Source organism: Ictalurus punctatus, chromosome 2, assembly GCF_001660625.3.
Source record: "Ictalurus punctatus breed USDA103 chromosome 2, Coco_2.0, whole genome shotgun sequence".
NCBI classification, from domain to species: Eukaryota; Metazoa; Chordata; class Actinopteri; order Siluriformes; family Ictaluridae; genus Ictalurus; species Ictalurus punctatus.
This window is the reverse complement of record NC_030417.2, coordinates 19718283-19743735: the sequence shown is the minus strand read 5'-3', so window position 1 is coordinate 19743735 and position 25453 is coordinate 19718283. Positions and strand designations below refer to the sequence as shown.

The 25453-nt window shown below is 38.6% G+C and overlaps 1 protein-coding gene and 2 long non-coding RNA genes across 7 annotated transcripts; 2 read left to right on the top strand and 1 right to left on the bottom strand.

Annotated features, from left to right (window-relative positions):
• Positions 1 to 8: 8 nt before the first annotated feature.
• On the bottom strand, positions 9 to 22648 carry ciita (class II, major histocompatibility complex, transactivator). Of its 4 annotated transcripts, XM_017488798.3 has the most exons (20): positions 20503 to 20644; positions 17870 to 17917; positions 16133 to 16195; positions 15992 to 16030; positions 15701 to 15787; positions 15522 to 15572; positions 15237 to 15368; positions 15055 to 15147; positions 14913 to 14969; positions 12710 to 12829; positions 12529 to 12594; positions 10761 to 12435; positions 9995 to 10174; positions 7604 to 7669; positions 4574 to 4654; positions 3768 to 3851; positions 3581 to 3664; positions 3293 to 3376; positions 692 to 775; positions 9 to 288 (listed from the first exon to the last, which is right to left on the bottom strand). In XM_017488798.3, the coding sequence occupies exons 1-20, from the start codon at positions 20540 to 20542 to the stop codon at positions 213 to 215; spliced, it is 3210 nt and encodes a 1069-aa protein (XP_017344287.1). In that variant the 5' UTR covers positions 20543 to 20644; the 3' UTR covers positions 9 to 212. The 4 variants fall into 4 exon arrangements, with proteins under 4 accessions (XP_017344287.1, XP_053529584.1, XP_053529586.1 ...); XM_053673609.1 differs by lacking the exons at positions 9 to 288; positions 692 to 775; positions 20503 to 20644 and adding exons at positions 1027 to 1679; positions 22013 to 22648 and having other exon boundaries at positions 15522 to 15575; positions 16133 to 16201; XM_053673611.1 differs by lacking the exons at positions 9 to 288; positions 692 to 775 and adding an exon at positions 1027 to 1679 and having other exon boundaries at positions 15522 to 15575; positions 16133 to 16201; positions 20503 to 20649.
• Positions 3383 to 4933, top strand: LOC108276866 (uncharacterized). Its single transcript, XR_001814997.3, has 2 exons — positions 3383 to 3892; positions 4547 to 4933. It is a non-coding gene; the product is annotated as an uncharacterized LOC108276866 (long non-coding RNA).
• On the top strand, positions 12838 to 15348 carry LOC108276859 (uncharacterized). 2 transcript variants are annotated; one of them, XR_001814996.3, is made up of 3 exons: positions 12838 to 13244; positions 14670 to 14775; positions 14916 to 15348. It is a non-coding gene; the product is annotated as an uncharacterized LOC108276859 (long non-coding RNA). The 2 variants fall into 2 exon arrangements; XR_001814995.3 differs by having other exon boundaries at positions 12838 to 13265.
• Positions 22649 to 25453: the final 2805 nt, after the last annotated feature.

Genomic DNA, 25453 nt, shown 5'->3' with positions numbered 1-25453 from the left:
TCTTTAAATTTTATATAGAAAAGTACTTTATTAGGCAGCAGCTCGCTCATAAAAAAAATCGAACAGAAATAGTGCAACACGAAATTGATTACGCACCGTAAGAGCATTAGTGTCTTAGCCGAGGTGACAGCGTTCGGTGAAGTGTGTGTGTGGATGTACCTGAAGAACAAAGTTTTAATAGCAGCAGTTTTCTTTCTTAAATAAAAGGTGAATTATAGAGCTTTAATCCTGCAGTCTTGGAGCTGAAGATGCTCAAAAACCCCGTAAGGAACACAGTCGTTCCACATCCTGGAAGAAAAAAGAGAAAACGATTCAGAAGCAAGACAAAAGATGATCGTTTAAATGTTTCGGGTAGCGTAATGAAATAAAACTATAAATCATGGAGAGAAGAAGAGCAATGGTAATGTTAGACATTGTAGTTTTGTAAAAGTTATGTGTTCAAACAGCTGTGACTGTTTTTTGCACACGTTAATTTCAAGCACTGAAGATGTGTCTTGGAGGGGAATGGTGTACGGTTTATTAGGAAACGAAGTGAAACACGATAAAGCTTACAGCATTACAACACGTCGACTTCATTACAGCTTGAGATAGGTTTAAAGTAGTGATGATATGTGTGAAATCTGAAGCTAATGCTGTTTTTAAAAAACTCACTGTGTGTGTGTGTGTGTGTGTGTGTGTGGAGGTGACTTACTGAAGAGACTTCACACTCGGCGATTTCTTTAATGCAGCGCTGAGCTTTTTGGCTCCGATGTCTGTGAACTTGTTGTACTTCACACTGAGGACAGAAACATGATGATGATGATTATTATTACATTTATAGACAAATGATTTAAAGAGCACTTGGGAAATGAATTAATTTGGTTCTGTCACATTTCCTACTAATTCGATTACATTAATTAATTCATTTATTTTGAAATGTACTTTAATGTACTCTAAATTATAGCTAATAGTTATTTTATGTTTTGTTTTGTTGTTTTTTTTAATTCGGGCTTAGACCATGACTATTTTTCTTATTTTTTGCTGCTGTTCTTTTTTTTTTTTTTAAAGTATTATTCACTTTTATATTTTGTAGCTTTTAACTTTAAAAGTTAATTTAATGGAGAAAAATAATCAGTTTGTCTCCATCATCTTTCCCCCCTTTATTTGTGGCTTACTCCATTTTTTCTCTTCTTTTTTTTTGCTGTTTTGTTCTTTTATTATTATTATTATTATTATTATATATTTTATTAATTTTCTTTAATGTTATGTCCAAATTAAACATTGAAAAATAATCCATTTGGCTCAGACACTTTTACCCCCAAATCAATTAATTTTATTTATTGAATACGTTATATATGGAGCGCACGGTGGCTTAGTGGTTAGCACGTTCGCCTCCAAGGTTGAGGGTTCGATTCCCGCCGCTGCCCCGTGTGTGTGTGTGTGTGTTTGTGTGTGTGGAGTTTGCAAGTTCTCCCTGTGCTGCGCAAGGGTTTCAGAACTACAGGGGTTTCCTCCGGGTACTCCGGTTTCCTCCCCCAGTCCAAACACATGCATGGTAGTCTGATTGGCGTGTCCAAAACGTGTCCGTAGTGTGTGAATGTGCATGTGATTGTGCTCTGCGATGGATTGGCATCCCTTCCAGGGTGTCCCCCTCCTTGTGCCCCATGCTCCCTGGGATAGACTCCAGGTTCCCCGCGACCCTGTAGAATAAGCGGTATAGAAAATGGATGGGTGGATGTTATATGTGTTACATATTTTGTTTTTTAAACCTTATTTTATTTTGTTTTTTTTTTCTTATTTGGGCTTACTGCATATATTCTGGAGTTGTGTGGTTTTGTTTGTTTTTTTGTTGCTGTATTGTTGTTGTTATTATTATTAAAATTATTATTCTAATTATTTACTTTTACCCCCTTTATCTTTTAACTTCAAACAACCTTCAACACGTCATTTAAAATGTGGTTGTTGTTTTTTTAAAGAATTGACTGAAAGTGTGCTACACTCGTGAAGCGGCTCGAGTCTGTCCACCTTCTTTATCTGGACAGAACCGGGTCTGTCCACGTTTTAACTCCGTGGGTGGAATTGCCAGACGGTCCCTTAGGGCCCAATTTGTGTTGTGATACCGGCTCAGAATATTCTCAGGTGTCAATATGTAGCTCTAATACACACTGGTATTTTTGAGTAAATGTTTTATGTCCGTATAGAATAATTGAATATTATTAAAGCTAATGGTGGTATTGATATCTGTGTAAGACTGTCACCTCTATAGGACAAGGGCAGGGGAAAATGAATATCAAACCTAAAACTGACTTTATCGCAGTGAAGCAACATGTTTGAGAAGCCACTGATGGATTCTGCACGTTTTACAGTTAGTTCAGTTACACCCGGGTTATGCGAGCATGCCACAACACCAAATAACTCCAATTCAAAAAATAAGACGGGAAGAAAGCAGAAATGAGGAATATTTGAAATATGTTGCAATTTTTAGCAAAAAAAAAAAAAAAAAAAAGGGTTTTAAACATAATTCATTGGTCCTTTTAGTTTTCAATATTAAAACAAAAAAAATGAACGAACGCATCGTCATGTGTAATTTATTTTTCAATTTTTGAAACTAAAAAAACCTAATGAACAAAACGTACACGGACCAACATTTGTAAATGATTTATTTGTTTGTTTAATATGTTATATATTTGATGAATTTCCTAACAGCTGTTATGTGGCTTAACCCAGCATTTCATTTTCTTTTTTTATAAGAACTTTAACACACTGATTGTGGGTTTGCGGTAGTGTACTGCGCCTGTCCTCGTTCTGGTTTCTCCTCTATTTGACCTGGAACTTAATTTAGACCCTTGTGCCTGCGGTTGAAACACACAAGAGTACCGTCTGTAGTTCCTGTGGTGGAAAATTGTCATGTGTGTCTTGTTATAGTTTCAGCTTTAAGCTCATACACACAATGAGGGCTCCCCCTAGAGGGTGTGTGTGTGTGTGCGCGCGTCTATCTGTCCTTCCCTTCATTGTTTTCTTTTCTTCCTTTTTTTATTCTTTCTTTCTAATTTGATACCGTGATAATGAAATGCGAGTTTGATTCATTCCCAAGCTCATAACTTAGGCCTTAAATGATCGTGAAGGTCAGAGAAGTTCACAGCTCTGTAGAATGTGCCTTCTCCTCTCATTTAACATGCGTCAGGTCAGAATCAACGGAAGCCCTGAACCTGGACGTGTGCCGATTTCAGTGTGCTAGAAGAGGAAGCTGAAATCTGAGCCATGTGTTACACTGCACGTGTAAAGCTGAGCTTTACTGATGAACGAGACTCACTCCAGGTCCAGCAGAGACGTCATGAGCGGTAAAACCGACGCCAAGCTCTCAGCGCCGCTGTCCCCGATCACGTTTCCATACAGGCTGGAGGAGGTGAGAGTGACAATATTACAGCAATATTATTACAATATTACTTCATAAATACAACACACCGCATCATTCTCTACAGGTGTGCTATTATCATTTTCTCATTTGTAAGTTGCTTTGGATAAAAGCGTCTGCGAAATGAATAAATGTAATGTAAATGTAGATCTAGATGAATAAAGTGGGCGTGGCAGGAGGTTGTACCTGAGGCTCTGCAGCGAGGACGCGGACGGTAGGGCCTCGGAAAGTTTCTGCACTCCGGCGTCTCCGATGCAGTTCTGAGAAAGACTGGAATGTCGGAGGAAGGAATTTAACGTTACACGCACTGTGACACTTTCACACAGAGATTTTATAAATAATCAGCGAGTTCAGGAACACGTGCGAGACTGACTTCAGCAGCTTCAGAGACGACAGCGAGCTCAGCACACCGGCCAACTGCTCCGCTTCAGCATCCCCCATTTTATTATTCTCCAGACTGCAAGAGACAAGCAGAGTGTTCAAGAGAAGCGCAGTGAGGTGTGTACACACACACACACACACACACACAGACGGTACAGCAGTCCTGTATCCTTCACATCAGCTTTACAAACCGCTACACAACAAACTCAAACTCTCTCTCTGTTTAACTCCGCTTTCTCCGTCCATCCTTTACATGCTCTCCCCCTTTCTTTTTCTTAGTTTTTTTTTCTTTGATTATTTATACATTTCCACTTTCCTTTTCTCTTTTGTTCTGTCCTCCATGCTTTCTTCCTTTCTTCCACTTTTTTCTTTCTAAATGTTTTCCTTCCTCGTTTAGAGTTTTAGTTTTCTTTTATTTCGTTCTGAACTTCCGTTTTTCTTTCTTTTTGCTTCTCTTTCTTCCTTTGCGTTCTTTCTTTCTAAATATCTTTTTCTTTCTTCCTTCCTTTGTTTTTTTCTTTCTAAAGTCTTTCTTTATTTCTTTCTTTCTTTCTAAATGCCTTCCTTCCTTCTTACCATTTTCTTTTATTTATTTCGAAACTTCGATTTCTTTCTTTCTTTACTTCCTTCCTTCCAAATTCCCTTTTTTCTAAGCTTCCATTTTCTTTCTTTCTGACCTTTTTTCTTGCCTTCTTTTGTACAGGATACAAACCTTTGTACATTTCTTCTTCTTCTTTTTTTTTTTTTTTACAGCGTGATATTTTTCCGCAGGTGAACGTTTATAAGAAGAGAACTTACTCCAGATGATGGAGAGACTGAAGAGCAGATAAGACCTCCGCCTGCCGGAGAAAAACCTCAGGACTGTTCTGCTGGCCGAGCCTTTAGTACATAAAGAGAACACAACACGCTGATCAGTACCGACACACACACACACACACACACACACCACCACAGTGTTCCTGTGGCCTCATCAATCCTCAACATGCCCCTGTTTATTACTTAGCACCAGACGTTCACTACCTGAGGGCTTGTGTCACCAATTTACAGAAAAAAATGTATAGAAGAGAGAAGAACGAAGCTCGTTACACATACCACAGGTGTGTGAGTGCATACGCAGACACCTAATTCATTTAATCTATAATAAAGTAAGTAATCTAAGCTTCAGTACCTATCTTTAATTTTCTGCTTTTCTATCTTTTCTTTTATTGCTGTCCTTTTCTTTATTTCTTTATTCTATAAACACCCCACATAAACCAGCTGAATAACGTATCCCTGACGGTCACTGATAAAAGACGTCATAAGAGATTTAACATAAATGAAAGAAGATGGGAAAAGGAGGCTGGAGGATTCACAAAGGGTACCACTTTTTGCTTTTTTTTGTTTTCGTTTTTAAAATCGGATGGTGGCGTCTTCTTATTCACCGCTCAGTCCACATCTAATCGAACACTTCCGCATCATCTTGTCGATATCAAATGAATTAAAAACAGTTATGATTAAGGCCATCATGAGTAATAAGAGATAGAAGTTGACTGAAGTAATCACGCATGGGTGATAACAGTGCTGGGCGATATGACAGAAATATCCTCAAGTATCCTGATATGATATTTTTATGACACATGATGCGCATCACAATATAAACTTTAGCCGACAAACTCTGCAAAACAGTAGTAAAATAAACAAAACGCAACCGTTAAAAGTAACTTTAATGTCAACAAAAACGACGACGATTAAGTTTAAAAAATGACATCGAATCAGCAGCATCAATTTAGTACCATTTCATTTGTAATGATTAAAACGTAACAAATACATCATCATACCAACGATATCTCAGAAAAGTGTATCGCGTAATCATATGTCATTTATATTGATATATCGCCCAGCCCTATGTGATAATAGTTCTTAGTACATGAGCGTTATACGGACAGTTACAGATTTAGTAAGCGAATTCATATTTTGTGGCTAAAAACGTCATGACCTTTACAACTCCTTAAAATCCTTTAAAAGCGGCAGATATGCTGTCAGTGAAAGAAAATCACAAGACGAGGAACTTCCGAGCGCAAATCAAGGCAACAAAAGTAGGAAACGTTCTGTACGCACAGTGAGGAGTATTTAAAACACTGATGTACCGTAATTTCCGGACTATAAGCCGCTACTTTTTTCACACGCTTTGAACACTGCGGCTTAAACAATGACGCGGCTAATTTATGGATTTTTACGGGCTAACGCGCTTCATGCCGCCAAAACATTTAGCCTCGTCACATCGGACCAATGAAATTACCGAACAGGTTAACAGTGGATTCGGTGGTTGAAATTAAATCAAACGCACTCACACTAAATTCTTCAGATCAGTCATTTTGCGCTTCATGCACACCCCCTCGTCACGGAAAACACACGAAGAAATGCATATGATGCAGCTTTCAAGTTAAAGGCGATCGATCTGGCTGTCGAAGAAGGAAATAGCATGCGAAGAGCAACTTTTGCTCAGGTTTGCCAGTGGATCCTAACAGCGTGGAGCAGTGTCAAAAAATCTACCATCACCAGCGGATTTCGAAAGGCTGGACTGCTGCGTGATGAAGAGGACAGCACAAGCTCAAGGGCGAATTTGCCTCGAGACGTAAGTGACATTGAGAGCGACAACGAAAGAGAGACTGAGGAAGTGTGTGACGAAGTGCCGGTGATTCTGAGGCTGTTCAATTCCGACACTGAAGAAGACGACTTTAGTGGTTTTAGTGCGCAGGAGGAAGATGAAGATAGCGATCAATGACTTTTCCTGGTAGGCAACTGTATTTTTTTTATTTTTTAACCAGCCGTGTTACAGGCACTGTTCAGAAAAAAACATATACGGTACGTATTTAATTAAAAGTTTTTTTAAAAAACGTTGTGTAACATCTTTCTGTGTAAATATCTCATGTTACAACGTGGACACCTGCGGCTTATAGACGAGTGCGGCCTATATATGTACAAAAAAAATTTCTTTTTAAAATTAGTGGGTGCGGCTTATATTCAGGTGCGCTCAATAGTCCGAAAATTACGGTACTGTATCTGCATGGACAGTATGTGTTTGGAGCAAGTTTCTAACGAAAGTATGAAGCCAGCTTTCTTAAAAAGAGATTTGAAAGGGGAAAAAAAAAACAGTCAAACGTATCAATGAAAGTTTGCTTCGAATTTTTTTTTTTTTTTTAAAGTAAACAAGTTTCAGTTAAAGCTAGCCTGACTGAAATTTCTTGTGCTGCCTTCAAGTGTTGTCAGAAATCTATGCACTTGGACGGCATCACAATATCATAATTACAGATCAGGAATTCATATTTTACTATGATTTTTCCAAGTCACTGTACTGCAGACGGGAAGATTTAAGTGGGAATTTTGCATGTTCTATATTTTCTTTCAGCACTCCACTATTTCTTTCCAGTCAAAGCCACTAGAACACACCGCATCATAATAACCACCTTTGAACCCGTACAAACAAACAAGGAGGACGTGAAGGATGCGTTTAAGCAAATAATTTCGGTTGAGGGGTTGGGAGGAGATTTTAGTAGAACTAAATGTGTTTGTTATATTATAACTAAATGTATGTATATATGTTCAAATTGATTTTATGGATCCTCTTTAGCCTACTGGTGATTTTACTGTCCAAGTAGACATCAGATTGTACTGTAGATCAGAAGGTTTTGGGGGCCTTTTTAAAAAAAATCATATTCTGTACATTTCCAAGAATCTAAAGAGATTATGATCAGCGGAAGATCTGTTGCTAAGTACAAACCTGAAACATGACAATCTTGTCTGATATTGCAGTCAAATATTATTTGAACAGGTTTTGGTAGGACTCACTCGTACTCCAACTTGTGAAGATGTCTCACTGCTGGGACACCGTCCTCTAGAGCCGGCTCCGCCTCGCTGAAAACACAACGGTGACCGTCACTACATCAGGCTACACAAGTGTTTTATTCTCCCTGTTCACTGGATCTTTAAGCATACAGTTGTGCTCATGAATTTACATACCCCTTGCAGAATGTGCAAAATGTAAATTTTTAAAAAACAACAAGAGGGATCATAAAAATTGCATTTAGGTTTTTTTTTATTTAGTTCTGCTCTGAATAAGCTGCTTCACATAATAGATGTTTCCATATAGTCCACAAGACACAATACTAACTGAATTTACACAAATGAACCAGTTCAAAAGTTTACATACGCTTCATTCTTAATACTGTGTGTCGTTACCTGGATGATGAACGACTGTGTTTATGTTTTGTGATAGTTGTTCACGAGTCCCTTGTTTGTCCTGAGCAGTTAAACTGCCCACTGTTCTTCAGAATAATCCTCCAGGTCCTACACATTCTTCTTCTGCATATTTGAGCCACCTTTCCAAAAGTGGCTATATGATGTGGAGATCTGTCTTTTCACACCGAGGACATCTGAGGGACTTGTACACAACTATTACAAAAGGTGCACACGTTCACTGATGCCCAAGAAGGTAACACGATGCATTAAGAGCCAGGGGGTGTAAACTATTGAACAGGATGATCGGTGAAAATTGTTATTATTTTGTCTTCTGAGGAAAATAGCTTATGTAGCTTATGAAGGGCAGTACTATTATTTTTTTTTTAAAGAGCTTTAAACAAATTACAACATCATATACCGTAATTTTCGGACTATTGAGCGCACCTGAATATAAGCCGCACCGACTAACTTTAAAAAGAATTTTTTTTTTTTGTACATATATAGGCCGCACTTGTCTATAAGCCGCAGGTGTCCACGTTGTAACATGAGATATCTACACAGAAAGATGTTACACAAAGATTTATTTTTAACTTTTAATTAAATACGTACCGTAAATGTTTTTTTCCGAACAGTGCCTGTAACACGGCTGGTTAAAAAAAAAAAAAAAAATACAGTTGCCTACCAGGAAAAGTCATTGATCGCTATCTTCATCTTCCTTCTGCGCACTAAAACCACTAAAGTCACCTTCTTCAGTGTCGGAATTGAACAGCCTCAGAATCACCGGCACTTCGTCACACACTTCCTCAGTCTCTCTTTCGTTGTCGCTCTCAATGACACTTACATCTCGAGGCAAATTCGCCCTTGAGCTTGTGCTGTCCTCTTCATCACGCAGCAGTCCAGCCTTTCGAAACCCGCTGGTGATGGTAGATTTTTTGATACTGCTCCACGCTGTTAGGATCCACTGGCAAACCCGAGCAAAAGTTGCTCTTCGCATGCTATTTCCTTCTTCGACAGCCAGATCGATCGCCTTTAACTTGAAAGCTGCATCATATGCATTTCTTCGTGTGTTTTCCGTGACGAGGGTGTGTGCATGAAGCGCAAAAATGACTGAGTGCGTTTGATTTAATTCGAACAGTTTCATTGGTCCACTGTGACGTGTTCGGTAATTTCATTGGTCCGATGTGACGAGGCTAAATGTTTTGGCGGCATGAAGCTCGTTAGCCCGTAAAAATCCATAAATTAGCCGCGTCATTGTTTAAGCCGCAGTGTTCAAAGCGTGTGACAAAAGTAGCGGTTTATAGTCCGGAAATTACGGTAGTCACTGCTGGAAAGAAGTCAAATATGCAGAAGATGCTGGAAAAGTAAAGAATGTGCAGGATATGGAGGATTTTTCTGAAGAGCAGTGGGCAGTTTAACTGCTCAGGACAAACAAGGGACTCGTGAACAACTATCACAAAACATAAACACAGTCGTTCATCATCCAGACACAGTATTAAGAATGAAGCGTATGTAAACTTTTGAACCGGTTCATTTGTGTAAATTCAGTTAGTATTGTGTCTTGTGGACTATATGGAAACATCTGTTGTGTAAAACAGTTGATTCAGCTCAGAGCTGAATAAAAATCAACATGCAATTTAAAAAAAATTATTAACATTCTGCAGATTCTCCAGACAACTGTATGTGCCGTTACTGTAAACACAAATCTCAATGAAAGAACAGAAATTAAGTTGTTCAATTTAGTCAATAAATGTTTTAATTTTAAATGAAACGTTTTGTTAGATGCGTCAGCCAGCAGTGTTTGTAAACTTAGTTGTAAACCTGTTTAAACATTGGTCTGGGATTACTTTTCAGAGGGCAGAATTTGTGGTTAGTTGTGGCTCTGATGGCGCATGGATACAACGCAATCTTCAAGAATGTGTCAAGTGTATAAGTCTACAGTTTTTGCTTGCGAGACTTTGCATCTACACAACACTCATCATTAAAGCATTGTTGATGTCTCACCATAAGGGCAGCTTCTTCTCATTGTGGATTTGTACAAGAACGAGCAGGTTCTCCACATGAGACACCTGAGACACCTTCAGAGGGTTTATAGTAAACTTGTCGATGGCATTTTTCAAACTCAGTTCATCATTGCTGTGATGCAGGTCCTCCCACAGATTAATGGCGTCCATCGTAGGTGCTCTATTGGGGGGAAATAGGCATAGCTTTATGAATATAAATATGTACAAGATTTACAATATATCTCAAATATTCAAATATATTCTACTTCAAAAAACAATATAGAACGTTTTTGATGACAAGAATTAACAAAAAAATAAATTGCAGTTTCAAATTATACATCTACATTACTGCATCTACACCTTGCAATATGTCTTACCTTGAGGCTGATGATTTGCCACAATAATGCTGTTGCCGATAAAAACAAATGGTCATATGCTGGTCTCGAGTTAAAATGGTTGGCCTTAGATTGCTTAACATGGCCTTTGGACCAAAAATGGCCAATAAAAAAATTCTGGAAGTGTCTGAAATTGTGGAACAAAATCTCGTAATCTCATGATTGTTGACAAGTCACCAGTAGGACTTGTGCGAGAATGTAATGTATGAACTAATGTACAGATCACTTGAACATGACTCATATTGCACAGAATTAGACTAAGATCTCATTGGCAACATCTTGTTTACCATGATGTGGGACAAACTGATAACGCCACTGTTACTGCATTGTGTAAAGCAGAATTAAGCAAACTTAAAAACATGGATTTCTCACCGGAATGAGGCCACACAGTCCAGCGCAACCAGCTCTTTGAGACCACTGAGAGGAACACACGTGTCCCTCAAGTCAATGGAAAATGTCCGTTTGAGTCCTTTGGTATTCAACAGAAGATGCCAAACAACATAGACATCCACTGGAGAGAGCTGAGCTCCGCAAAATGACAGATTGTCAGGAAGGTTTTTGACCAGAAGTTTGGCAAGTTTGACATTTCTGGCCTCGTACACACAATGAAACAGTTCCAGTAACCTGCTGGGAATCAGCTCACCCGGTTTCAGATTCTCCAGATGGACTTCCACTGCTTTTCTTTTGGCCTGTAGGTCAGTACTGCTTTGGAAGACCCTGAAACAGGGGGGGGTGTTTTTCTGAAAGAGTAATCCCATTACGAACCTTTGTAGCACATCCTGCCATTCTCCTGGAGACTTCCTTTTACGTTGGTGGAGTGCAGTCTGACCCAGCAGCGTTTTGTCATTCATTTCATTAGAATGTACCAAAAGCAGAGCGGTTAGAAGGTTCTGCACAAAAAGATTAGCAAAATAGGTGACCTGCTTGTTGCCAGGTTCTTCATATCGTGTACGTGTCGTAAGTATCCCAGAGTTGAGTCCGTAGTCTACCAGGTTTTTGTTTTGATTTTGGTTTAAAAGGGAGCTTTGCATCTTAAATCCATCCCATGCCACGTTACATAACTGCACAATGTCCTTGTCGGATCCCTGAAGGTTATCATTCAGCTCTAAATGCTGGCTGAGCACTCTTTGGTATAAATCCGTAAGAGTCGAAGGCAAACCATTGCTTTTTTGATGCTCTGACAAAAAGCACGTAAGGCGACATAGCAAAGGGTTCGAGCATAAGTTGAAAATATATTTTTGGCTTGTTATTGTTCTCAGTGCATTCTCTTTCTCTGATGTATCCCCAAAATAGTTTGAGACATACATTTCTATGTCCTTTGGAGAAAAGCAACATAACTCCAAGATACTGTCTACTTTCCGCAGCAGCTGGTTTAAGACATCTTTGGGTCGGGTGGCAATCAAAAGTGTGCACCCTGACAGAATCTTTTTCTGGAACAAACCAGAAAAGAGCTGCCGGATACTGTAGTCGCCATCCGTGGCTGAGGTAGCGGTGGATTGAAGAAGACCTTCAAGGTCTTTCATGTCATCGAAACTGTCAAAAACAATGAGAACGTTCTCTGGAAAGGCGAGAACGTGTTTGAAGATGGCCTCTGAATCCTCACACTGAGGAAACATGGATGAGTCAAACAGCAAACTCTTCAGACTATAGCTCGCCTGAGTCAGATTGAGAATTTTGCAATTCAGCAAAAAGATGAATTGGAACTGCTGAAGGCCACCGGTGGACCAGTCCAAGGCCAAACGCTGGATAAATGTGCTTTTTCCCATGCCGGCTTTCCCAAGGACTGTGATCAGTTGCTTGCTATTGGATCCATAGTTTTGGAAAACATGGCTCCTGTGCATCGTGGCTTTCTTTCGCTCTGAATCACTGAGCACCACAAGTTCCTTCTCTAAGCATTTGTTTGCATTTTTGCCAGTTCTGATGATAAGCTTCCTTTGCACCAGTGGTGTGTCTATGTAGTGAGACTCCATGCTCATTCCTCCTTGCATCATACTACACGTTTTTTGTAGGTGTAACTTCAAGCACTCAATGAAGTCTTGAACATTCTCTGTACAAAAAAACACATTTTAGATGTTATTGATATGAGCTTTATATGATTATTTGGACACAGAATTAGTCTAGTAACTTTATTTTGCCTCACTTGGTATCACTGGCATCTTCTTGATTTGCTGGGTTGTAGAAAGATACTCTTTGGAGGGTGATTTGTCTGTGATGTAACAAAATCAGACAAAATAAAAGACATGGTTCTACAAAAATAATCAATAACTGGCCAGCCACTGAAATACTGATTATATAAGCAAAGACAAGAACAGTAAGTCTACCTTTTGAGGGTGAAACAGGAGCTAGTTGGGATGGAGACTGACCCCTACTTGCGCTGTCCGATAATGAGCTTACGGGATGAATGGACATGCTGAGCTCTAAAGGAGCCACTGTACCATCAACTGAAGAAGCAAAGGAGAGTTGACAGTTAATACACATATAATGAGTACCATCATTCTTTTGAACATGTACTTCCTGGTGTCAATTCAATTTAACCAAGCCCAAAGTTATGCATTATTATCTCTGTTAATAATGCATGACTCAATGCATATTTCCATTCCTGACAATTCACCTGTCATCCATTGAATTGGCATGGCTGGTTTATTTATATAATTATACCAATATTTCTTCACACTAAGTTAATTACAGTGGTTGCAAAAGTTCTGGCTTCTTCTACTTTACATAGGATCTATAATCTCTTCAAAAACCTTCATGGCAATCTGTTGTTTTGTCTTGCAGAAACTGTAAAGTGGAAGCCAACATTGATGGTCCTTGGAAGACCAATCTGAGGATATATTTCCTGTAACGCCTGAGGAGGTTTGACCAGCTGCAAGTCCTGTTGGTCTAGTTCAATATTCTGTACTCAGCACTTGTATGAAAGTCTGGTTTGGCTTTGCCAACAATCATGAGTTCAACAGACCACACACCAGGACATGTTCCATATAGAGCTAGGAAGCGAATGGCAAATATTACAACCGACCCCTTGCATGTTGGCTACAATGTAAAGTAGTGAGTGTACAGCTTGTGTAACAGTGTAAATTTGCTGTCCCCTCAAAATAACTCAACACACAACCATTAATGTCTAAACTGCTGGCAGCAAAATTGAGTCCACCCCTAAGTGAAAATGTCCAAATTTGGCCCAAAGTGTCAATATTTTGTGTGGCCACCATTATTTTCCAGCACTGCCTTAACCCTCTTGGGCATGGAGTTCACCAGAGTGTCACAGGTTGGCACTGGATCCTCTTCCACTTCTCCATGACGACATCACGGAGCTGGTGGATGTTAGAGACCTTGTGCTCCTCCACCTTCCGTTTGAGGATGCCCCACAGATGCTCAATAGGGTTTAGTCCATCACCTTCACCCTCAGCTTCTTTAGCAAGGCAGTGGTCGTCTTGGAGGTGTATTTGGGGTCGTTATCATGCTGGAATACTGCCCTGCGGCCCAGTCTCCGAAGGGAGGGGATCATGCTCTGCTTCAGTATGTCACAGTACATGTTGGCATTCATGGTTCCCTCAATGAACTGTAGCTCCCCAGTGCCGGCAGCACTCATGCAGCCCCAGACCATGACACTCCCACCACCATGCTTGACTGTAGGCAAGACACACTTGTACACTAACAAGTCACATGACACCGGGGAGGGAAAATGGCTAATTGGGCCCAATTTGGACATTTTCACTTAGGGGTGTACTCACTTTTGTTGCCAGCGGTTTAGACATTAATGGCTGTGTGTTATTTTGAGGGGACAGCAAATCTACACTGTTACACAAACTGTTCTTCTCAGTTCATGTTACTATATGTCTCTACTGTGGGTGTGCCAGTAGGAATTTTGGCAGATTGATTTACTGGGTAAATTCAGAACAATTCCATTCCAGAACAAACAAACCTACCCTGGAAAAGTTCCCACTTTCCTTCCCTGATTTCCTATGCAATAGTTGCATATTGTGTCTACAACTGTAAATAGCAAAAAGGCCAATATATTGGTAATACAGTTTGTGTCAATGTTTTTATGATTGTGAGCCAAACCAAGTCAAATTCCTTGTACGCCCAAGGGTACTTAAGCAATAAGTCACGGTTCTGCCAATACAGCAACACTTTACACTTAATGCAACCATTATTCTCTACATTGGCTGTATTCTTGACTGGTGAACAGAAACCCTTTGACATTCTGATTATTTTTGCTTCAATGTACAGTGAAGTAAAACTGAAATGTGCAATCTTATTATGTCTCTTTCACTTTCCCAGCAGCAAAGGTGTGGCCTCATCTTGCCATCGGAAATAACGCCCTTGGGGATAGGTTCTTGGAATTATTCTTTTGAAACTTAACACCGAGCTCTAGAGCACCATGTTGGTATGTCTGATTCCTGTATATTTAATAATCATTGTGTCCTAATCATTCAAACGGCCATTATTGAAAGTGTTGCGTCATTGCTGTGTCATTCGTACAAACAGATATTTGATTGGGAAAACGTCATCTGTTTTACTTACCAGGTGACAAAGGGGCAATCTGTGGCATTGGCACTGGAGCTAGAGATTGTGGTGAAACTACAGAGTCACAGACAAAATGGTGGTCACTGTTTAGACAAAGAATCAACAAACAGATGGTGAGATAATGAAACTCATGACTCACCCAGCACATAGGTGTGCCGTACCGGCAGAATGCCTTTAATCACTGGAGGAGAAAGGGGGTTGAATGTTTGTATGATCTGCATTGCTGGTGCACCTGAAAGAGTGGAAAAAATCCACACATGGTTACATGGTGGCTGAAATCTGACCGGGAAACGGGACCAAAATATGAGAGCTCATGTTCACCAGATGGCATCAGAGAGGCGGTAGTGGCGATCGTTAAGGGGAAGCGTACAAGCGAGGACACGCCAGTGACGTGGAAATCCCCTTCCTGCACAGCCATGTTGACTTCAGGGGGCGTTTCAGAGCTCTTGGGGGCTAATGGAAGGATGAGACAAGGGGGAAACAAAGGGGATTACCAATTAAACAAAGAAAAGGTTTCACTTTATACTTTGAAATGAGTGTGCATTCACAAATGTCTTTCAGTGATTGACAGTTACATTTTTGTTTTGTTTTTTATTCTGAGCTTACCTCTTTTACTGCGTTTAGCGCGAGGTGTTTTCTTCGGTGCCCTTTCACACACTACTGAGAATCACACAGACACACACACACACACACACACACACACCCCTCATGTGTTCACAGTTTGCAAGTGTAATAAAAAAAGAGCAAATAAAGAAGTGTAATCAATGAATTTAAATAATGTTCACCTCGACGCTTCTTGGTTGGTATTTCCGTCGGAGATGAAATCTCACTGCATACCCCATAAACCAGTGTGGATTTTTCATCTGATCCATCTGATAAAGAGAGGCAGAAGCAGCAAAAGCAACAAATCAACTGTTAGTGCTTAACTTAAAAGCAAATCAGTTTAACTCCATATCCACCATGAGTGGATGATAAAGATGCGGACGTTTAACTCATTTTTCATCTTCTGGTGCATTTTAGTAGTCGGTTCTATCATTGGTGTCTTTACATGCCATAAAAAACTGCCTTGCGCTCACCTGGGATATCGTCCCAGACCTCATCTGAGTAACTTGAATCTATTGTTAAAAAAAAGGGAATGCATAAATATATTTTAAAATAGAATTTTAAACTGAATCATAGATGTTTGTCATTTATGTGTAGAGTGGAGTTTAACTGACCGAGAAATTCTTCAAATGGAAATTCTTCAAGTGGCGCAGAGACGATCATGTCCAATAGACGATCTGTTACTTATAAAAACAAAGAAACAAATGCTTCATATTCTTTAATTGTCGGCAATATATACATACATACATACATATATATATACACACACACACACACACACGCACAGTGGGGGAATTAAGTATTGAACGTGTCCATAGAGGTTATTCACACGAAATTTTCACCAGACATCAGTATTAACTCAAGAAATCTGCAAATTTAAAGAATTCACAACATTAAAGTCCATAAATAAAGTTATTTGTAATAAAGTGGAATGACACAGGAAAAAAGTATTGAACACGCTAAGAAAAAGCAGTTCTCCAAGGCAAGTTAAGGCAAGGAACCAGCTGAAATCCGTAAGTAATTATACCCCCTATCTGTGTAAATTAATATCAGCTGGGTTAGTAAATTGATGGTCTATAAAAAGGCTTTTCGTTACCAGGGTGTCACACAAGAAACATCTCATGATGGGTAAAAGCAAAGAGCTCTCCCAAGACCTTCACAGCATTATTGTTGTGAAACATATTGATGGAATCAGATACAGACGTATTTCAAAACTTCTGAATCTTCCAGTAAGCACCACTGTGGCCATTATCCGCGAGTGGAAGCAACATCACTCCATCATCATCCGGCAACGCACAGGAGCTCCTAGCCAGATTTCTGACCAGGGAGTCAGAAGAATAGTCAGAAGAGTAGCCCAAGAGCTGAAAATCACTCGGAAAGAGCTCCAGAAACACTTGGATTCAGCAGATGCCATCGTCACAGAGAAAAGAATAGGCAATGCCCTCCACTGCTCACGCTCACCTCACAAGACTCCATTACTAAAGAAAAGGCATGTCGAAGCTCGTGTAAAGTTTGCTACAACTCATTTGGACAAGGCTATGAAATACTGGGAGAGTGTAGTCTGGTCAGATGAGAGCAAAATTTTACTTTTTGGCTGTCATACTATACACCATGTTTGGAGAAGAAATGGCACTGTACATCACCATAAAAACACTATACCAGTGAAGTTTGGAGGAGGAAGCATCATGGTGTGGGGCTGTTTTTCATCCCATGGTACTGACAGACTTCATATAAATGAAGGAACGATGAATGGAGCCCTTTACCAGGAGATTCTTGAGAAGAATCTGCTGCCATCCACCAGGATGATGGAGATGAGACGTGTGTGGACCTTCCAGCAGGACAACGATCCAAGGCATACAGCAAAGGAAACTCTCAATTGGTTTCAGAGGGAACAAATCAAGGTGTTAGAATGGTCCAGTCAATCATCTGACTTGAATCCAGTTGAACAAGATTTAAAGACAATATGTTTAGAAGAATGGGCCAAAATCACACCTGACTACAGCGGCCGATTAATTACTTCATGCAGGAAGCGTCTTGAAGCTGTCATTACAAACAAAGACTTCTCCACTAAGTATTAAATATGTTTCAGTTAATGTGTTCAATACTTTTTTCCCCCTGTGTCATTCCACTTTATTACACATAACTTCATTTATGGACTTTAATGTTGTGAATCCTTTATATTTCTGGATTTCTTGAGTTAATACCGAAGTCTAGTGAAAATTTAATGTGAATCACCCCATTGGAAATATATTTACTGAAAAATAGTATTTGCGAGCCCAATACTCACTTCCCCCAGTGTGTGTGTGTGTGTGTGTGTATATATGGTTGTTTTTTTGGTAAATGATCCTTACCAGGCATGGTTTCCCCATGATCCACACTGGTCATGATGTCTTCAGGTTCTATGAGAATACGAACGGGTTAAACTGGATTCACTGCCAGCAGTGTGAGGGGAAAGGCTTTAATTTCAATTATGCTTAATTATATGGACTTATTTTTAGTTATAGACTGAATAAACATTGCCTAATTAAATTAAAGGACATTACTGTAGCTTGGACATTCCATTGTTAATATTTTAAATATAGTTTTGTGGTTTGTTATGTTAACTAATGCAGTAAACACTGTTAAGGTAAAGATTCACTATTAATACATGAGCTCAGTAGTGACATGGAATTCTGATTAACCCTTTAAATGCACAGGAGCCATTCAGCAGGTCTTTTAAGGAAGCAATGTACCCCCTAACCATCTGAAGTACCCCTTAAGGAAGCAATGTACCCTCTTGTAATAATATCCTCTTGTCGACTCAAATAAAATCATAGCATTGGAACAAATGTGCATAAACATGCACAACCATCAATAAGACATTTAATGATATAATGTGCCCCTTACCTATCCAAAGAACTCCACAATGTGCCCCTTAACAATCCAAATAACCCCTTAAAGATGGGATATACCCCCGAACTATTCAAGGAACCCCTTTAAGGAAGCAATGTACCATTAAACTATCCAAATAATGCCACAATGTGACCCTTAATTATCCAATTATACTTAAGGAAGCAATGCACCCCCTAGTATTGATATTACTCCAAAAAGGTTACAGAATATCCTCTTGCCTACTCAAATAAATCACAGCATTGCAACAAATGTGTGTAAACATGTGGATAAACATCACTAAGACACCTTTTTATTCTCATTATTGATATCACAGCATGTTATTCTACAGCTTTTTAAAATATAAAAATAGAAGATTAACTGTTTCACAGTATAGCTCCATGTTATACTGAAAACCCCTAACTATATCAAAGAACCACTTTAAGGAAACACTATGCCACTTAACTATCCAAAGAACCCCTTAAGGATGCAATGCGCCCCTTACAAACCCAACGAACTCCACAATGCTAACACTCTAATAGTAACTCCCTAATTGGAGTTATTCTACAGCTTGTTTGAAATATAAAAATAAAAGATTACATGTTGTAACAGGTGTATATATATATATATATATATATATATATATATATATATATATATATATACACCTGTTATATATATATATATAACAGGTGTATATATATATATATATATATATATATATATATATATATATATATATATATATATATATATATATATATAGGTTCTTTGGATACATACATACATACATACATACATATTTATTCTATTATATCCAAAACACTTCTTTAGTAAGCACTGTGCACCTTTATTATAAAACAAACCCATCAATGTGCCCCTTAACTATCCAAAGAACCCCTTAAAGCACCAGTGTGATTCCTCATTACCCATAGCACCCCTAAAGTAAAAGCTTATATATATATATATATATATATATATATATATATATATATATATATATATATATATATATATATACACACACACACACACACACACACACACACACACACACACACACACACCCTCCTTAAGGAACCAATGTGCCCCTTAACTATCCAAAGAAGTCCACAACATGACCACTAGCTATCCAAAAAAAAAAAAACACCTTTTAGTAAGCAGTGTATCCCCTAACTTTCCACTGAACTCCTTAAGGAAGCAATGTACCCCCTAACTTTCCAAAACAAACCTTTTAGGAAGCAATGTGCCCCCTTATTATTCAAAACACTCCTTTAGTAATCACCGTGCAACTTTATTTTAAAACAAACCCATCGATGTGCCCCTTAACTATCCAAGAACCCCTTAAAGCACCAGTGTGATTCCCCATTACCCATAGCACCCCTAAAGTAAAAGCTTTTACAGTAAACTAGCAGTATGAACACGTTTTGCATTCAGTTGTATAAATAGCAGTGAATAGCCTAGATTTACTCGCCGAAGGAAATCTTTTCATTTATTTTCAAAACGAAAGCATGTGTAACACTGTATTACATCATCATTCTCCTCCTCATCCTCATCACCATGAATAGCACCACTGTGCTAGTCATCATTAACTTCCATCAGATTAGGTTATATCATCAGTTCTTCTCCAGCGCAATTGAACTAGACAGTTATACGAAACGGTATGCATACATATATATTTAAAATGACTTTCATGATGTGCGCAGTGTATTTTCAGGAGTCATGTCAGTGACTCCGACTCGAACCGCAAACAGTGAACCAAAAATAAACCGCCTCAAGGGTCGCTACATCGATCATACAGCATTTACATGGCGTCTTTGTTGTAGTTAGAAAACAGCGGAAAAAGCGCACTTAAAAAGATGCACATTCCAACACTTTCCAACCAAGCAGGCTACAAAAGTACATCTTCACACAACATATGCCCCCCTAAAAGTATTAATAGACATCACTGCAAAAAAAAAAAAAAGTTATTAAACGTCTCCTCAAATAAACAATAACATTATACATAAATGCGCGTAAACATGTTCAAACGTCACCAAGACGCGCTTTTATTCCAGTTCTTTAACGAGGTATTATTCAGCTCTCTATTCTATAGCCTATAAAAATGATAGATTACCTGTTTCGGAGCGCGCCTCCATTTTACACTGCAAAAGCATGTTTTGAGTTCATGATAACATGAGTAGATTTGAAGAGGGGAAGCTGACGCTCTGCCTATGTCCTCTGTTCGCACTGAAGTGGCGCGGTGTGGTGCGACTTGGGTTTGATTTGGTTTTACTTTCATATTCGGGGTCTGGCCTGGCGCTGTGTAGCTCAGCACAGATGTTTATACGTGCAGGTGCAAGACTTTAGGATTTCATTTTGAATTACTTGAACGTTGAGTCAATTTATTATAGTAATGGCATGAAAATATAGGAATATACAGAAATATTTAGCTGTCTGTCTGTCTGTCTGTCTGTCAGTATGTGCACCCCTGACCATCACACCCATTTGTACTTGTTGAACATCTCCTTCTAGATTTATTCCCCGCTTTGCTGTTATTATAAGCTCCACTCTTCTGGGAAGGCTTTCCACTAGATTTTAGCGCGTGGCTGTGGGGATTTGTGATCATTCAGCTACAAGAGCATCAGTGAGGTTGAGATCAGACACTGATGTCAGGGTGTTGAGGAGGCTCCAGTTCCAGTTCATCCCAATGGTGTTCAGTAGGGTTGAGGTCAGGGTTCTGTACAGGACTCTCGAGTTCTTCCACCTTCTTCAAACCTTAACACGGCATGTGTTCATGGAGCACGCTCTGTGCACTTTCATGCTGGAACAGGTTCGAGCCTTTTAGTTCCAGTGAAGGGAAACCGTAATGCTACAGCGTACAGAGACGTTCTATACAACTGTGCGCTTTTAACTTTTGGCAACAGTTTGAGGAAGAATCACATCTGAGGTTGAAGGTCAGGTAGCCACATACTCTTGCCCATATCATGTTTATTGATCAGTCTATCTATCTATCTACCTGCAATTGCCCATGCCATTTCTGGGTGTAGAGGCAGTGCCAACTGTACCAGGTGTGAAATGCAGCCTTACAACTCATCAAACACACAAACCCTGGAGCTGGAATTACACTTCCTGTTTACTCCCATGGTTCGGTGCCCATGACAACACCGCCAACATTCTGCTGGAGTGTTGTGTAATGATCTACCGAACCAGTATTAAAAAGTAAATACGAAATGACAAATTCAAAGACATCACTGATTATAAACAGCCATTAGAAGGTTATTTAAACCTGTGTGATTAAAACCTGCCAGACAGGAATGGCTTCAATCTTTGCTAGGTTTGGCTCTGCGCTGCCAAGAACACAACCACAAATGCCAGTTATTATGCAGTGCTCTGGCAAGAGAGTGGGGGATGGGTGGTTTCTTGGTTTCCTCTTGGCTGCACTGCCACATATTTTCCATGACTTTTCCCACAAGTTATTTAGGGCCTTCAGGATTTATCAGAAATTAACAGGGTTCCTAGACACACGTTTATTCTAAAGGTTTGAATAACAAAAACAATAATAATAATAATAAACAACATAATAATAAACAACACTATCAACTGGAAAAAAAAAAAATCACCAAAGGTTTAGAGGACAATCATACCATGGATATCTGTCTCGTTCTCTGTGAGGACTGAAGAGAGGATTACTTTGCTGGCATCCCATTTCTCCCAAACAGGAAGAGCGAGTCTCCTGGCCAAATCGTCCACATCCACATCGCTCAGGCTCTCGGAAAAAAAGCTCTGGTAGTACTGAGCCGAAAAGATCTGAGCCTCCACAAGCTGGGTGAGAAGTGAAGGCAGGAAGTTCGGATTCAACTCCTGCAGAACCCTCCTCACCTCGGATAGAACCTCTTGGAAAGGCACCATGATTCCACAAGCTCTTCATAGGATTCTCATGAGGCATCCAGGACCTTCACCAAAATCTTCACCAGACTGTTTGGATGGAGGAGCCGCTCAAAAGCAACTCACAACAAAGCATTGATGATCGCCAGCATGCAATGTTCGGACAGTTTCACATGTGCTTTTCCCAAATCAGAGAAACACGCAGATACTTTGAAGAGGATGGCTCTATCTCACTTCACTTTTTTTTCAGACTAGAAATCAGATGTAACGGAGAAGTGGGAAGTTTAATTCCATCACAATGCATAAAACTCATGAAAATGGTGAAATGCTAATCAAGGATCGGTGAGTCAGTCATGTACGATCCACAAATCTGATCCGAGGTCAGCACTGCACTGAGCTGAACTGAATAAACAGAACTATTCACATAAATAACAAATCATTAAGCCATCAGGTCACATTCTAAGAGAATCCTAAAACAATTTTGAAGTTATTAACATTTTTAACAGTGAATTGTAAAAACATAAAACAAAGTATTACAAAATAAAAACAATTATATCATATAAAGGCATCACAGATGCCGGTTTGATTCTTAAAGACTCTGGTATTGACTTTCACTTTTGCAAGAAATTCGTTTCATTTCAGACTGCACTTTTTTCTTTGTGGAAATCCCCCACCAACTTTTAATAATGTGTCATTAAAAAAAAATTAATCAACTCTATTAGGAAACGTGACATTTATTTTTGAACAGTACACTCTTAGTGGATCCCTACAACAATGTGTTTTCCTTCTAATCCAAGTACTGGAAAGATCCAGCGAACCCTTAAAGAACCCTTGGAGAACCTACCCCCTATAAAAGTGTATGTATTAACGTGTGTACAGGTGTGATGGAACTTGTAAAAGTCCTATGTAGAACCATACAACAGTGTTTTCCTTTAAGAAAGAGTATTTGAAAGCAATAAGGGTTCCAAGTAGGGCCTTTAAGATTTTCCACATCCCCAGTAAAAATACACATTCCTATAAAAAAAAAAAAAAGGTTTTCTAAGGGTTTGTTAAAGTTTTATTGGATAAATAAAGGACTGTAGTTTCCAAAAAGGGTTGTACATGGATTGGAACAGATAGGAAAACACCTTGTTGTAGGATTCTATGAACCCTTAAAAAAAAAAAAACCCTGAAGACCCCATACTTATTGCACAGAAGCCTTGAAGAATGTAGAACCCTACATATAAGGGTTTATCAGAAAAAGGTTCCAAGTGATAACATTTTTGGAAGCAACCTGTGAACCCTCAAAGAACCCCATTTCCCTTAGATTGTACTTATTAACTGCATAAGCATGTTGGGGAACCTTTAAAGATTCCATCGAGAACCCTACAAAGTGTTTTCCTATCAGAAAGGCTTCCAGTACAAGTACAAGCTTTTTCTTTTTGGACACTAAGAACCCTTAATTATACAGTGAAGGCTTAAAGAACATCTGAAGAACCTCTACTTATTAAAAAAGAAACCTTGAAGACTGTAACTCCATACAACTATAAAAAAAAAGAGCTTTTTTTGGAAGCTAATATCCCTTAAATATACAATGAATCCTTAAAGAACCCTTGCTTCTAAGAGTGTATGTATTAACTGGGTAAGTACTGAACTTGTCCCGAGTTTAACATTTAACTCTTGGTAGCTGCTTAAGGGTTCATATCTTTCTAAAAGATTCTTAACTGTACCTTTAATAATGTTTGAAAATGTGATCTACCCAAACAATGAAGTAAAACTAAACATTATTCCTAAACAGGATTTATTATTCATGATTCATTTCATTTAAAAAAAAAAAAAAAAAAAAAGAATGAAAAAAACAAAAAGCATTTCTGACGTCAAATATGATCACAAAAGACAATAGTGCACAAAAAAAAATAAAACAACCCAATGGGTTTGTTTTTTGTTTTTTGTGGGGGGGGGGGGGGGGGATTTAAATACTTTATTCTCTACTTTATATAACAGAAATTTAAAAAACACATTAAAATGATTCAACTATCACCATGTTTACTTTTAATAATAGGATCCATTGTGCAATTCGACAATGATCCTGATTACCAAAAAAATTCCAGAAAGTACAGAAGGAAATTTTCCCTTTGTTATGTCCCCAGTCCGTTTAGAACAGTTTCTTCTTCATGGGTCTTGCATTTTCCTCACTAGAAACTTCACACCTTTTCAATGTTTTTTGAAACTTCCCTGAAGTTCCCGCATTTGGCTTTGTTGTTATGTTTTAAAGGTCATCCACGAAAAGAGAATACATTAAAATGCCATCTGCAGAAAAATGACGGAAAGTTAAAAAAAATAATTAAAAAAAAAGGCAAAAGACAACCAAATAAAAGCATCGATGTCTTCTAGAAATGCTTCCCAAAAAAAAAGAAAAAAGAAAAATCCAAGTCTGCAAAAACAATGACTTTAAAATTCCACATTTTTCTAAATGGCACCAAAATGATACCTTATCAAGACAAATTATGTGTAAGCAAAATGATCCAAGATATTATCTATATAATCGATATTTCCATTTTTACATCATTATAAAATAAATACATAGCTTATTTCTAAACATTCACCAACTTTCACCCTGAAAATGTCTCTTTCTGTAAGTGTTTATTTCCAGAAAGAAGCTAAATTAAGCTTTTGTGTCAAGGTTTAATATGAGATTATGATGAAATATTAGATAAATGAGACTGTATTCGTATTCATTATGTTCACTTGTGCAGTGTGCGAGCATGGGGTTTGCTATGGTGGTGTTTTAGCGGTTTGTGATGGCAGCTTTACAGAAACGATGATCAGACAATGATAAAGCAGGATGGAATGCTGTTGAGGACGTTCAGGTAGATCAGGTGTAAACACACCCTCGTCTACTTCCTCTTATGACTCAGAAGTGTGTGTTACTTGTAAACCATGTAAACAAACATCTCCATGACCATTTGTACACTTTATGTATTCTAGCTGTTATACAGAGTTATAACGGAGTTATACTGCCTAGAACAGTGATTACTATGACGTGTTCATTAATAAGTAAAAATAAAATGCTTTTATCCATTTACAGTTACATTTAATGTCTGTGAAACAAGTTCATTCATTGATCTAAACTAAAGTTTGGAAAAGTTACAGCACCGACACTGGAGACTCCTTTCTATAAATGCTGAATAAATATAAAAAAACATCCCCAAATCAACACA